At 27.3% G+C, this 12,618-nt stretch overlaps 1 protein-coding gene across 1 annotated transcript; it reads left to right on the top strand.

Annotated features, from left to right (window-relative positions):
* Positions 1-5,108: 5,108 nt before the first annotated feature.
* LOC111683360 (G-protein coupled receptor 52) lies at positions 5,109-7,218 on the top strand. The gene is made up of 3 exons (XM_046952221.1): positions 5,109-5,256; positions 5,661-5,919; positions 5,985-7,218. The coding sequence occupies exons 1-3, from the start codon at positions 5,124-5,126 to the stop codon at positions 6,559-6,561; spliced, it is 969 nt and encodes a 322-aa protein (XP_046808177.1). The 5' UTR covers positions 5,109-5,123; the 3' UTR covers positions 6,562-7,218.
* Positions 7,219-12,618: the final 5,400 nt, after the last annotated feature.

Raw genomic sequence — 12,618 nt, 5'->3', positions numbered from 1 at the left:
ATAGACTAGACTATAGACTAGACTATAGACTAGACTATAGACTAGACTATAGACTAGACTATAGACTAGACTATAGACTAGACTATATACTAGACTATATACTAGACTTTAGACTAGACTTTAGACCAGACTATATACTAGACTATAGACTAGACTATAGACTAGAATCTAGACTAGACTATATACTAGCCAATAGACTATAGACTAGATTATAGACTAGACTATAGACTAGACTATAGACTACACTATAGCCTAAACTATAGACTACACTATAGACAAGACTATAGACTAGACTATAGATTAGACTATGGACTTGACTATGTAGTTGACTATAGGCCAGAATATTGACTAGACTACAGACTAGACTCTAGACTAGACTATAGGCTAGAATATAAATTAATCTATAAAGTATACTATATATAGGCTATACTATATAGTACTATAGGCCAGAATATTGACTAGACTACAGACTAGACTCTAGACTAGACTATAGGCTAGAATATAAATTAATCTATAAAGTATACTATATACTAAACTATAGACTAGACTATAAACTAGATTATACTATAGACTAGACTATAGACTAGTATTCTTTTTTAAATAATATCGTTCAAGTCCAGAAAATAGTTTGAACTAAGTATAGTTGATTTAAAATTTTTAATCAAAATTTATTTCCATTAATTGCTTGGTTTTGTTGATTTTTAAAAACAAGTGCAGTTTTATTTGGGGGAGTTTTTCTATTTTCCATAAACATATTGTAACACTTAAGAATTTTTCTCTAAAACACATGTCATATATAACAATTAATTTAAGTGACTGTTAGCCGATCATGATGATATTGTTAAATATCAGATGTTGGAGTGACAGCACTTGAAGAGATCAGCATATAACTCAGCATAAAGTAACAAACAAATCATTAACATTTGCTACAAGAAAGACAGACTTTAGTAAAATATTTATTTAAAAAAGTTATTTTTAAATAAAAAAAAGAAATATCTTGAAAAGGAAACATTATCTTTAGAGAAATAAGGAAGCCAGAAATAAAAAAATTTATTTAAACTATAAAATGTATGTTTTCATTTGAGTTTAGTACTTAATTTGTTTTGAATAGGATCAAGTGTTTTTAGCACTTGAGAAACAATTTCGAGAGCATATATGTATGTGACATCAAGTGTATTGCCTAAATAGCATTTGGCGTCTAGTGACCACTAGTTAAAGTAGTTTGTACACATAATCATTTGAAAGTAAAATAAACGTTTAAAATTTTCGTATCATAAAATACGTACATATTTTCCAAAAAAAATCGTTACAGTTTTTTTCGGAGCTTCCTAAGTAGAGGAAATGATAATGATTGATCTGAGTTAGAATGTCAATGACTTGAATTAAAGAGAGCATATATTTTTCTATCCAGAACGGTCATTCAAGTATGTGCAATCTGCTGCATTTTGTTGCTTTTTTTTAGTGGGTAATTAATCATTTTTTTCATTGTTTTTTTTTTTTTTGCCAAAGTTTATACAGATTTGTGGCCAGATTTCGTGAGTTTTTTGGTGTGGAAAATCTACTATTGTCTCTTCCTTTTTTTGATAAAATTGCGATTCTTTTATTAATAACGAATATTTTGTAACTACAATCAGCAGAACATTAATTAAAATGACGTGAAGTATGTAAAAATTCAAATTAAATTCTCCCTACTAATGCCTTTACTAAAAATGATCCAATTTTCCTTTAATATTTACAATGCGTTCAATACTTTAAGGACTACACTATAAACTAGTTTATGGTCAAGTCTATAGTCTAGACTATAGTCCATTCTATAATCTAGTCTATAGTCTAGTCTATAGTCCATTCTATAATCTAGTCTATAGTCTAGTCTATAGTCTAGTCTATAGTCTAGTCTATAGTCTAGTCTATAGTCTAGTCTATAGTCTAGTCTATAGTCTAGTCTATAGTCTAGTCTATAGTCTAGTCTATAGTCTAGTCTATAGTCTAGTCTATAGTCTAGTCTATAGTCTAGTCTATAGTCTAGTCTATAGTCTAGTCTATAGTCTAGTCTATAGTCTAGTCTATATTCTAGTCTATAGTCTTGTCTATAGTCTAGTATATGTTCCAGTATATGGTCTATTCTATAGTCTGGTGTATGATCTAGTCTATAGTCTTGTGTTTATTCTTTTCTAGTCTATACTATCTTATATTGTATAGTCTATATGCTATTTTATAACGACTTTTCTATATAAAATTGTCTATAATGCAGACTCTTCTTTATTCTAGTCTACTCTTTGCAAACAAATTTTTCTCATGTCCTAAACAGATTCATTTGTCTTCTTTTGGTCTGATAATCATGTTTTATACTTTATGACCCTTGAAAAATTTGCCTATAGAATTAAAAAAACCAAACCTCTCATTATCTTACTCTCCAAAAAACTGACCAAAGATCAATAATATTATGGGTTTTTTATGACAATATTTATGACTTAGTTTTTTGTACAAAAAACAAACCAAATATTAGTTAAAAAATTATACATTATTTATGGCAAAATTCGTTAAGCTTGTTTACCACGACTGATTTATTTGACATACAGGACAATGCTGTATAAAGAGAAAATCAAACGTATGCAAATATTTAAGGATAGTTATTTTAAAAGGAAAAACTAAGTAAATTTTAGAGAAAAATCTTTTGTTTTATTACATTTGCTGACCCAAAACCCTTGAAATGCATGAATAATTTTAAAGAAAATCTTTAAAATAAAGAAACATGCAAATTTTTGTATTAAACTCTAAACCAATCTGCAAACTGTTATACAAATAATTGTGTGAAACTAATTAAATATGGAATACAATGAAAAGAGAAATTCAAATTTAAAATAATTCGTTGCAGTTTTGGAAATTTCTAATGTTAAATTTCCAAAAGTATTTACTTTTAGGGGTGGATTTATCAAACAAACCCAGCCTTTGCTAGGCCTTGCTAAACATCTTCCCCCAAAATAAACGAGAAAAACTCATAAATTCCTAAACTATTTTCTTTTATACAATAAATTTATGTATGTGATTTTTTACCTTAATTTTTGCTGTATTTTATGTGCGAATTGTGCCCTCAACCAGTACAGTTCTAAAGGACTATAACACTTTTTTTCCTTACCGTATTTCTCATTCGAGATACAGTCATAAAAATGTCCATAAATTAGTATTAACAATTGCATTTTATTAGTTACTTCGTTTTGTGCTCACTACTTAATTTCTATGATTGAAGTCATAAACTTGATTGAGAGTTGTCAAATTTCGAGTGTCATAAAATTTGGCAAATTGTGATTGTTTTTGTTAACTTTTTGACAAAGCGTTGTTTGAACTTGATTGATCATTAAATTGGCAGTAAAATAACTTCCTCTCAATTATTTACACAAATAATTATTTTATAATTTTATTTGTAGTTTTATAACTTTTAAACGATTTTTTGTTTGATTTTAAGATAATGCCTTAAAGAACTCAATTATATGATCATAAAATAAAGATTTTATAGAAAGGAAAATTATAAAAAAATCAGAGAAGACAATAGACCGAATAGAACAGAACACTGAGCTGTAAACTAGACAAAAGACTGGACTATATGCTGGAGTAAACACTAAATTAAAGACTACGCTATAAACTATAATATACAAGGATATATACTAGGACATAAACTAGACTAGACTAAACTATAAACTAGGCTAAAGACTAGACTAAGTATAAACTAGACTATAGACTATAATATAGACTTGATTACAGACTAAGCTAAAAACTATACTATAGACTAGAATACTAAACCAAAAACTAGATTATAGACTAGATTAAAGGCTATACTATAGACCAGACTATAGATAAGACTATCGGCTACACTATAGACTAGACTATAGGTTAAAGCAGAATATAGATTACAAAATAGACTAGACTATCGACTACGCTATAGACTAAACTATAAACTAGAATAGATTAGACTATTAGACTATAACCTAAACGTTTAACTAGACTATAGGCTAGACTGTATACTAGGCTTTTAACTTGGCTATAGATTAAACTATAGACTAAACTGCAAACTAGATTATACCCTAAACTATAGACTAGACTATGGACTAGATTGTGGACTGGACTAAGGACTAGACTATGGACTAGACTATAGAATAAACTATAGACTAGAGTATATACTAGAATATAGACTAGACCTTAGACAAAACTGTAGACTAGAACATAGACTAGACTAAAGACTAGACTATAGACTAGACTATAGACTAGACTATAGGCTAGATTATAGACTAGACTATAGACTAGACTATAGACTAGACTATAGACTAGACTATAGACCAGACTATAGACTAGACCATAGACTAGACTATAGACTAGACTATGGACTAGACTATAGAATAGACTATAGACTAAACTATAGACTAGACTATAGACTAGACTATAGACTACACTATAGACTAGACTATAGACTAGACTATAGACTAGACTATAGACTAGACTATAGACTAGACTATAGACTAGACTATAGACCAGACTATAGACTAGACCATAGACTAGACTATAGATTAGACTATGGACTAGACTATAGACTAGACTATAGACTAGACTATAGACTAGACTATTGACTAGACTATAGACTAGACTATAGACTAGACTATTGACTAGACTATATACTAGACTATAGACTAGACTATAGACTAGACTATAGAATAGACTAAAGACCAGACTATAGACTAGACTATAGACTAGACTATAGACTAGACTATAGACTAGACTATAGAATAGACTTAGACTAGACTATAGACTAGACTATAGACTAGACTATAGACTAGACTTAGACTAGACTATAAACTAAACTATAGACTATTGACTAGACTATTGACTAGACTATTGATTAGACTACTGACTAGCTTATAAACTAGGTTATAGACTAGATAAAAAATGAACTGGATTTTCTACACGCGAGTCTTAGGGTTATAGTAGTCATATGACTACTTCTTTTGCGAAGAAAGAAAAAAAGGAACTCAAAATAGGTGTCTCATTGCTTTCATATATTTTCTCATAAAAAATTGCCTATGAATACCATTACGCTTAACCAAATTCAATCTCTCTTTACAGATATTACAAAAATGCAGGAAATGAATTACCTGCAAGATAATTCCAAAGTGGAGGCACTTACCAAAGCTGTTCTCATCTCCATATTAGGTGTAGCTATTGTACTCTCGAATCTTTTAATAATCGCCACATATGCCAATTTCAAAGGTAAGTCAACTCAAAACCAAAACAAAAGTGATAAAATATATTTGAAAACGATAAATACGTTAAAAACAACAACAAGTTGTAATTGTAATCTATATAATGGTTCAAAACAAATGAATGAAAATAGAACTGTTAAAAACTAGCAAAGGAACAAGGTAAATGCGTAGTAGTTTTTTTCTTTAATAAAACAAAATACAATTAATAAAAAAAGATTTTAAAGAAAACAACAGCTTTTTTATAAAACACTTTTATATTAAAATATCAAACAAAATGCTTTGTAGTTGAAACAGGGAAATGAATGCTTGTTATTTTTTTTAAGTTAAACTACATTTTACTTTCGAACTAACAAAGTCTTTTACTAATTTTGTATTTTTATGTTTAAAACAAAACTATACTTTCGACTCTAGGTCCCACAGAAGTTATCAACTATTATTTGTTATCATTAGCGGTAGCCGATTTACTTTGTGGACTTTTGGTGGTACCCTTTTCAGTGTATCCGGCATTAACAGGAGAATGGTTGCACGAGGAATTGTTGTGCCGTTTTACCGGTTATTTAGAGGTAACTCTGTGGGCGGTATCAGTTTATACGTTTATGTGGATATCGGTTGATCGTTATCTGGCGGTACGTAAGCCTTTACGCTACGAAACGGTACAAACGAAAACAAGGTAAGTTTAGTACTTGATTAGAAATTTCGCACATCATCTCTCTCATGCTCTCTCTCTTTACGCAGATGTCAATGTTGGATGGCATTTACATGGATCTCAGCAGCCCTACTCTGCAGTCCACCTATACTCGGTTATACGGCACCGATTAAAAATCATGTGGCACACATTTGTATGCTCGATTGGGGTAATATGGCGGCGTATAGTATAACGTTAGCAATATTAGTTTTAGGTCCTAGTGTTATATCTATTGTTCATAATTATACATACATTTTCATTATGATGCGTAAAATTAAATCGGGTGAACCGATTCATGATAAAGAGTATGCTACTGCATTAGCTGAAAATTTATCGAATCCAAGTCATATGATGTCATTCGCATTAGTGTTTGCATTCTGGATGTCATGGTTACCATGGATTTCGTTACGTCTGTACGAACTGGTAACCGGTGATGTTATACAAAGTACTCTCATTAATTTTGGCGTAGTTTGGATTGGTGTTTTAAACTCATTTTGGAAAATAATCATAATGACGACAATGTCACCACAATTTCGTATCGCACTCAGAGTATTTTGCTTAACAATATGCTGTAAGACTAAGGGCCGTTTGCAAGCCGAACTAATCGGGTTAGACCCAGATGACTAGAGTCGTTAGATTTTCTTATTGGCTTGAATTGTAATTGAAAAAGACATTGATATTGATTTAATTCTCAACATTGTTGTTCTTCATCTTCAAAAACACATACAAGAGAATAAAAGCTAAAAGAGAAAAAATAAATCACTCAAAACCCTAAAATTTTGGAGAAAAAAAAGAAAGAAATTTTAGGCATTAAAATGATTTGAAAACACTTTAAACATCTCCCCTAACACACACTATAACACTGTCCCATAAACACTCACACACACCCACACACATTTAAAACTATTCCATAAATTTTATAAAATATTTTATTAATAAAATATTATTATTATATATTATAAACTAAAGCTAATTGGTTGTAATTTAAAAAAATCTAATTATTAAGTAGTTTTTAAGCCAGAAAAAAACCATTAAACGCCATTTTGTCTTTAAAGTCTTAAGGCGTGTTCTGTAATTAAGTCTTAGTTCTTAAGCCTTCAATTATGTAAAATTTCATTCCAATTTAAGTAAAATAGACAAAACGTATTTTTGATAAGTAGTTTTAAAACAAATTTTAAGAGCTTAAATTGTGGTTAAAAACTTTGTTTAGAATTCCAAAAAAAAAGTAAAAAAACTATTGTTGATTTTCAAATAGAAATTGTTAAAACAAAAAGAAATTAATATTTAAACGGGGAAGTGTAGTTGTAAAAAAAAAGCATTACACACAACAAAAAAATTATAGAGAAATTGCATTTACAAATTATATATTAATCATGTTTTTTATTTAATTATTGTATAATTATTAAGCTTTTATTGTTTTGTTAGTTGTATGCTAAGTGGAACGAAATGGAATGAAACTGATACTAAATTATTGTAACTAATTACTTAGAGCTAAGTTTTTAGGTTGATGAGCAGCATTTTAATTAAAAAAGTAATCTTGACTAGTAGTTTTTATCTTATCGTTTAAGTTATTTTGTTTATTAGTTTAAGCGGCCAGTTATGTTGGTTTAAAATTTCTAGCTAAAACTTTACTTAACCGATAAGTAAGCAAATAATATAGAAACAAAGAGAAAGAGTACTTACTCCTTGAACGGATTTGTGTTCACCCTTCTTTAAGGGACTTTAACCTAACTATACAATGGTTTTTTGTTTTGTTAAACTCTGATTAAAACAAAGATTCGAATCGTTAATACATTGATTGCTAGACAAACGCTTTAAACAATTGACCACAATTTCTATTCAACAAATTTGAACAATCTTATTGATAATGACCTTTCATTACCAAGTCATGTATGAAATAAGTACTACTGTACTTACAGGGTAAGCAGACAAGTAATATAGAAGTCTTTTAGCCATTGCCATACAAACTCTCTAGGCAATTGGCTACAATTCCTATTCAACAAAATTAACCAATGTTATTGATAATGACCTTGCATTACCAAGTTATTTATGAAATAACTACTACTATATGAACAAATCTTACATGGTAAGCAAACAAGTAATATAGAAGTATATTAGCATATTTAAATTGTTCTATTTATTAGACACACTCTCTAAACAAGTGGCTAGAATTTCTATTCAACAAAATTTAACAATGTTATTGATAATGACCTTTTATCACCAAGAAATATATGAAATAACTACTGTATGAACATTACTTACAGGGTAAGCAAACCAGTAATTTAGAAGTCTATTAGCTTATTCAAGTAAGGTTCTAGTTATTAGACACACTCTCAAGACAAGTGGCTACAATTTCTATTCAACAAAATTAAACAATGTTATTGATAATGACTTTTTATCACCAAGTAGACTATTCCATAGAAGTTAGTTTATAATTAAACCATAGATTAGCATGTCTACTTAATAGGTTAGCCTTTACAAATCTGTTGAATTTATGGTTTAAAAGGTCAAAGATCGCAAAATTCTATATTCATTTAACTAGTCAATAAACAAGTCTATTTATTAAACTGTTCCATAACTAATACACTAGACAGTCCAATTTTTATCTATGAAGTCTATAGTCTATAGTCTATAACCTAGACAATAGACTAATTAATAAAAAGACTGTTTTATAGACTACACTTTAGATTAATTTATAGAATATATAGATTAGTCTTCATATACTAGACAATAGCTTAGTCCTTAGCACTGATCTATAGACAAGTCCTAACAATAGACGAGTCTGCAAATTAGAAGTTGGAGAAACATATTGTCGAGAATAGTTCGTATGCCAGTCCAAAAATGTTTTCATATAATAGTCTGTAAACTTGACAATACATATACTTATCAAAAGTCTAAAAGTTATTAGACTAATCCATGCGATCGGTTATAAATAAAAAGTAATCTTTTCAAAGTACTATCTTGGGTAAAAGTCTGCTTGCCTGCTTTTAATCTCTCCCCGATTTCTTAACAATATTAGAGAATATTAACAAGAAATTTTGTATTTTCTCTTCTGAAGTTTTGACGTTCACCTACCAACAGAACTTTGTATCAGAAGTACAATTTTAATAAAAATATTTTTATAAAGAAAAAATTTTTAATTCTACAAAATAGGTCATTGCTTTAACTATATATCTATCTTGTTTTTTGGACATACGTTGGGTATGAAATTCTATTTAAAACTTAAACAGACCAACCCAGTTTTAACCCTAAGACCAAAGTATACTTTTCTAAATAATTGAGCTACGCTCAGATAACAGGTTTTCAAGATACTGTGGCTTTTTTAATCACATTTGATACTTTATAACAGCGAGAAGATATCTTTGTTTGTTAAGGTTTTTAAGTTATCTGAAAGTACAACCGGTTGACTTTAAAATTAAGGCTTAACCTCTGATCCATTGAAAAAGTTGTTTGGTATTCACCATTGTTTTAAACTTTAGGTTAAAATAACTCAAAGAAGTAAAAAGATACCGAAAAGTTAAAACCTTCACTTTAAAGTCATCAGTTCAGATAACATACATTTTTTTATGAATTTATGTCATTGCGCTGTTATAACATCTTAATTTTGCCCGATGTAGGCTGATATTGTTTCTTAAAGATTTTGGTTATATTTCAGTCTATATAACATCGCTTAGATACTTTTATTTGTAATTTAACTAGTCGACTTAAAAATAAAGTTTCAATGTGTGTTACAATTTATTTATATCTCACTTGTAAGGTCTATACGAAAACGCGGACCGATATTGCCCATTTTCAATACCAAAAAAAACCTTACCTATGGGGAAAATTTGTATAAAATTTCAAAGCTCTAGCTCTTTTTATTCATATTCTATCGAGCTTTCAACAGTAAGACAGACAGACGGACTGACAGACATAGATCGTCTTGGTATTTAATAAGGACCTAGAATATATATGTATACTTTTATGGGTCTATGATCAATATTTCAATGTGTTATCCCCATCTTTTTTGATGGTGCGTATAAAAAAGTTTCCAAATTTTCCAAAATTTTAATATTTGTTGTCACTTGTAAGTTATATTTAATATTTTGGAATGTGTTGTTGTAAACAATAGTTTATGATATCTCTAGGAAGTCGTCAGATAGGTTTTTCAGATGACATAACAATTTTTATAAATATACATGTCTTTGCGCTGTTATAACATCTCAAATGAGTCCAAAATTTAAGGTTTTACAAACATAAAGACATGACATCAGGATTCTAAATTTTAATTTTCATATTTTATTGGGCTGTTGTTATTTACCCAGCAAAAAAAAGAACTTCCAAAGAAGGGAAAAATAAGTGGAAAAAGACCTGATTTTAACACTGGCTTGTAAAGGAACTATTAATTCTATTTAATTTCAAATTCACTACATCTTAAGCCATTCTCAGGAAGTAATTCTTATGTTCTTTTTTTGGAAGTTATTAGAAAGTGAAATTGTTGTATTATAGAATACATAGAAGTTCTGAAAAAGACATAAAAAAGGCTTGTCATAGGAGGGATGTCATTTTTATTTGATTTCAAATTTACAACATCTAAAGTCATTCTCAGGAAGTAATTTTTATGTTCTTTTTTGGAAGTAATTAGGAAGTGAAATTGTTGTATTATAGAACTTTAAAATTAAACTGGTTTAATTCAATAAATTTCAATGCAAAGAAATATAACTTCAATTTGAAAAAAAAAAATTGGTTACTTTTCGCTTTTTTTGGAAGTGCATAAACATCACTTACAAAGAAGGTAAACAATTCAATTAATGCTACATTTAAAGTGGTGATAAATGTTATTTTTTTGTAAGTTTTTCTGGATTATGATTTCAAAACAATATTTCCATAGAAAATTTTTTTCAAAAATTTTCTATTTGGACTGAAATGCAGTGTCAATTCCATTTTGTTCCACAAATTATACTAAATGCAAAAACAATAAAATTCCCCTATCTAAAGAAAAGAAAAACTTAGAATGCTTAAGGAAAATATAAGAAAGTAATTAAAAAAGTAAGAATAATAAATTGTTGCCAAAAAAATGAAAAAAAAACACTTTTTTAACAAACTAAAAAAAATAAACATTTTCACAACACTTTCTAAACAATAAACTATTTAAAAAAATATTTAAACAATAAATCCACTAAAAAAATAATTTATAAATTAAAACAAAATTAAAACTTCCGTTAAAAAAAATATAATAAATTTTCAAACAATTAAATAAAATAAAGAAAATAAAATAAAATATTCAAAAATAAAGCAATACATAAAAACAAAATTATAATAAACCAAAAAAGAAATTCTTTTGAAAAAAAAGTGAAAATAATTTTTAAAATTTCTATTAAAAAAGAATATTTTCCAAATATTAACAAAAACAAACAGTAGCAGTAAAATAACACTTTAAATAAAAAACCTTTAATAAACTATTGTTATATAATAGTAAATTTAGTAACAAACTAAAAATATATATATAAACAAATATTTTCTTTTAAAAAATTAAATAATTTATAATAAAAATTATATTTAAACTAAAAGCAACAAAGTGGAAATGATTAACTAATTGTAGGCTTAAATAATAAAATATAAAACTTAAAATATGCGAACAAAAAAAGGCAAAATTTAATAAAAAAAAAATCTATTAAATTAAGTAGAAAATAATTTTGAAAATTTAAGCATTTTAAGAAAAAAGTCATATAAAAAAAACTTAAAATTAAAACAACTATATACTCATTCTATTTAATACATAAAATATTAAAAAGAAATCATTATAAACACAAGCCAGCAGAAAATGTTTGTTTTGAAGGGAAAAAAAAGTTAAAATATGTTTAAAATTAACAAAACCTTTTTTATTACAATTTCTTTATTTATTCATAATTTAACTAAAAACCTTCTCCCTCACCCTTTATTTTAAATTTCTCCTAAATATAAACGCATTTTATGTTTTTGTTTATTATTTTTTTTACAAACAAAAAAAAAACTATTTATTTTCATTTAAATTTTTTGTTTTTTACTTTATTTTATTATAGAAAATTTATCCTTAATCCTTAGTGGGATAAATACAGTTTCATAGCAAAAACAAATTTGCGTTTATATTAACATTATTTTTATTTATTTAAAGTTTATAAACAAAATCTTTTTTAATTGAAATATTTATTAAAACCAAATTGTTAACAACAACAACAAAAATTATTAATTTAAGTTGTAAGTGAAATAAGAAGATGAAAAAAAAAGAAATGTAAAATTTAAGTAAGAAAAAATATATATATATGTATATGAAGAAATAAAATAAACATCTTTTTTGAAAAGTCATTTAAATCATTCCATAAAATTATAAAATCTATAATATTTTTCATTATGTACAAAATTTTTAAAAAAAAAGGTTAAGTATAAAATATTTTATTTTCATTAAAAATCATTATTTTTGTAATATTTTTCAAAATACGTATTACAAAAAGGTTATTTCTTAAACAAATCATCTATTTTTTGCAAACACCTGAAAGTAGGCAACATTATTATAAAATTCTATTAATGTAATATGTGATAACAGTAAAATGCAGTACTATTGGTAAGACAGTTCAAATATGTGGTACAACAGTTGATTGTGCAGTACATTTAATTACACAGTGTTGCCAGATAAAATTGGATTTATGTTACTAAACTTAGGTTGGA

This window comes from Lucilia cuprina, chromosome 5 (genome assembly GCF_022045245.1).
Source record: "Lucilia cuprina isolate Lc7/37 chromosome 5, ASM2204524v1, whole genome shotgun sequence".
Lineage (NCBI taxonomy): Eukaryota > Metazoa > Arthropoda > Insecta > Diptera > Calliphoridae > Lucilia > Lucilia cuprina.
Note: the sequence above shows the minus strand (reverse complement) of the source record. Positions and strands in the feature narration are given on the sequence as shown.

Coding starts and splice junctions, on each gene's coding strand:
- LOC111683360 (XM_046952221.1), top strand. CDS start 5,124: ATGCAGGAAATGAATTACCTGCAAGATAATTCCAAAGTGGAGGCACTT. Junction 5,257..5,660: donor CACATATGCCAATTTCAAAG/GTAAGTCAACTC, acceptor TTTCGACTCTAG/GTCCCACAGAAGTTATCAAC. Junction 5,920..5,984: donor ACGGTACAAACGAAAACAAG/GTAAGTTTAGTA, acceptor CTCTTTACGCAG/ATGTCAATGTTGGATGGCAT.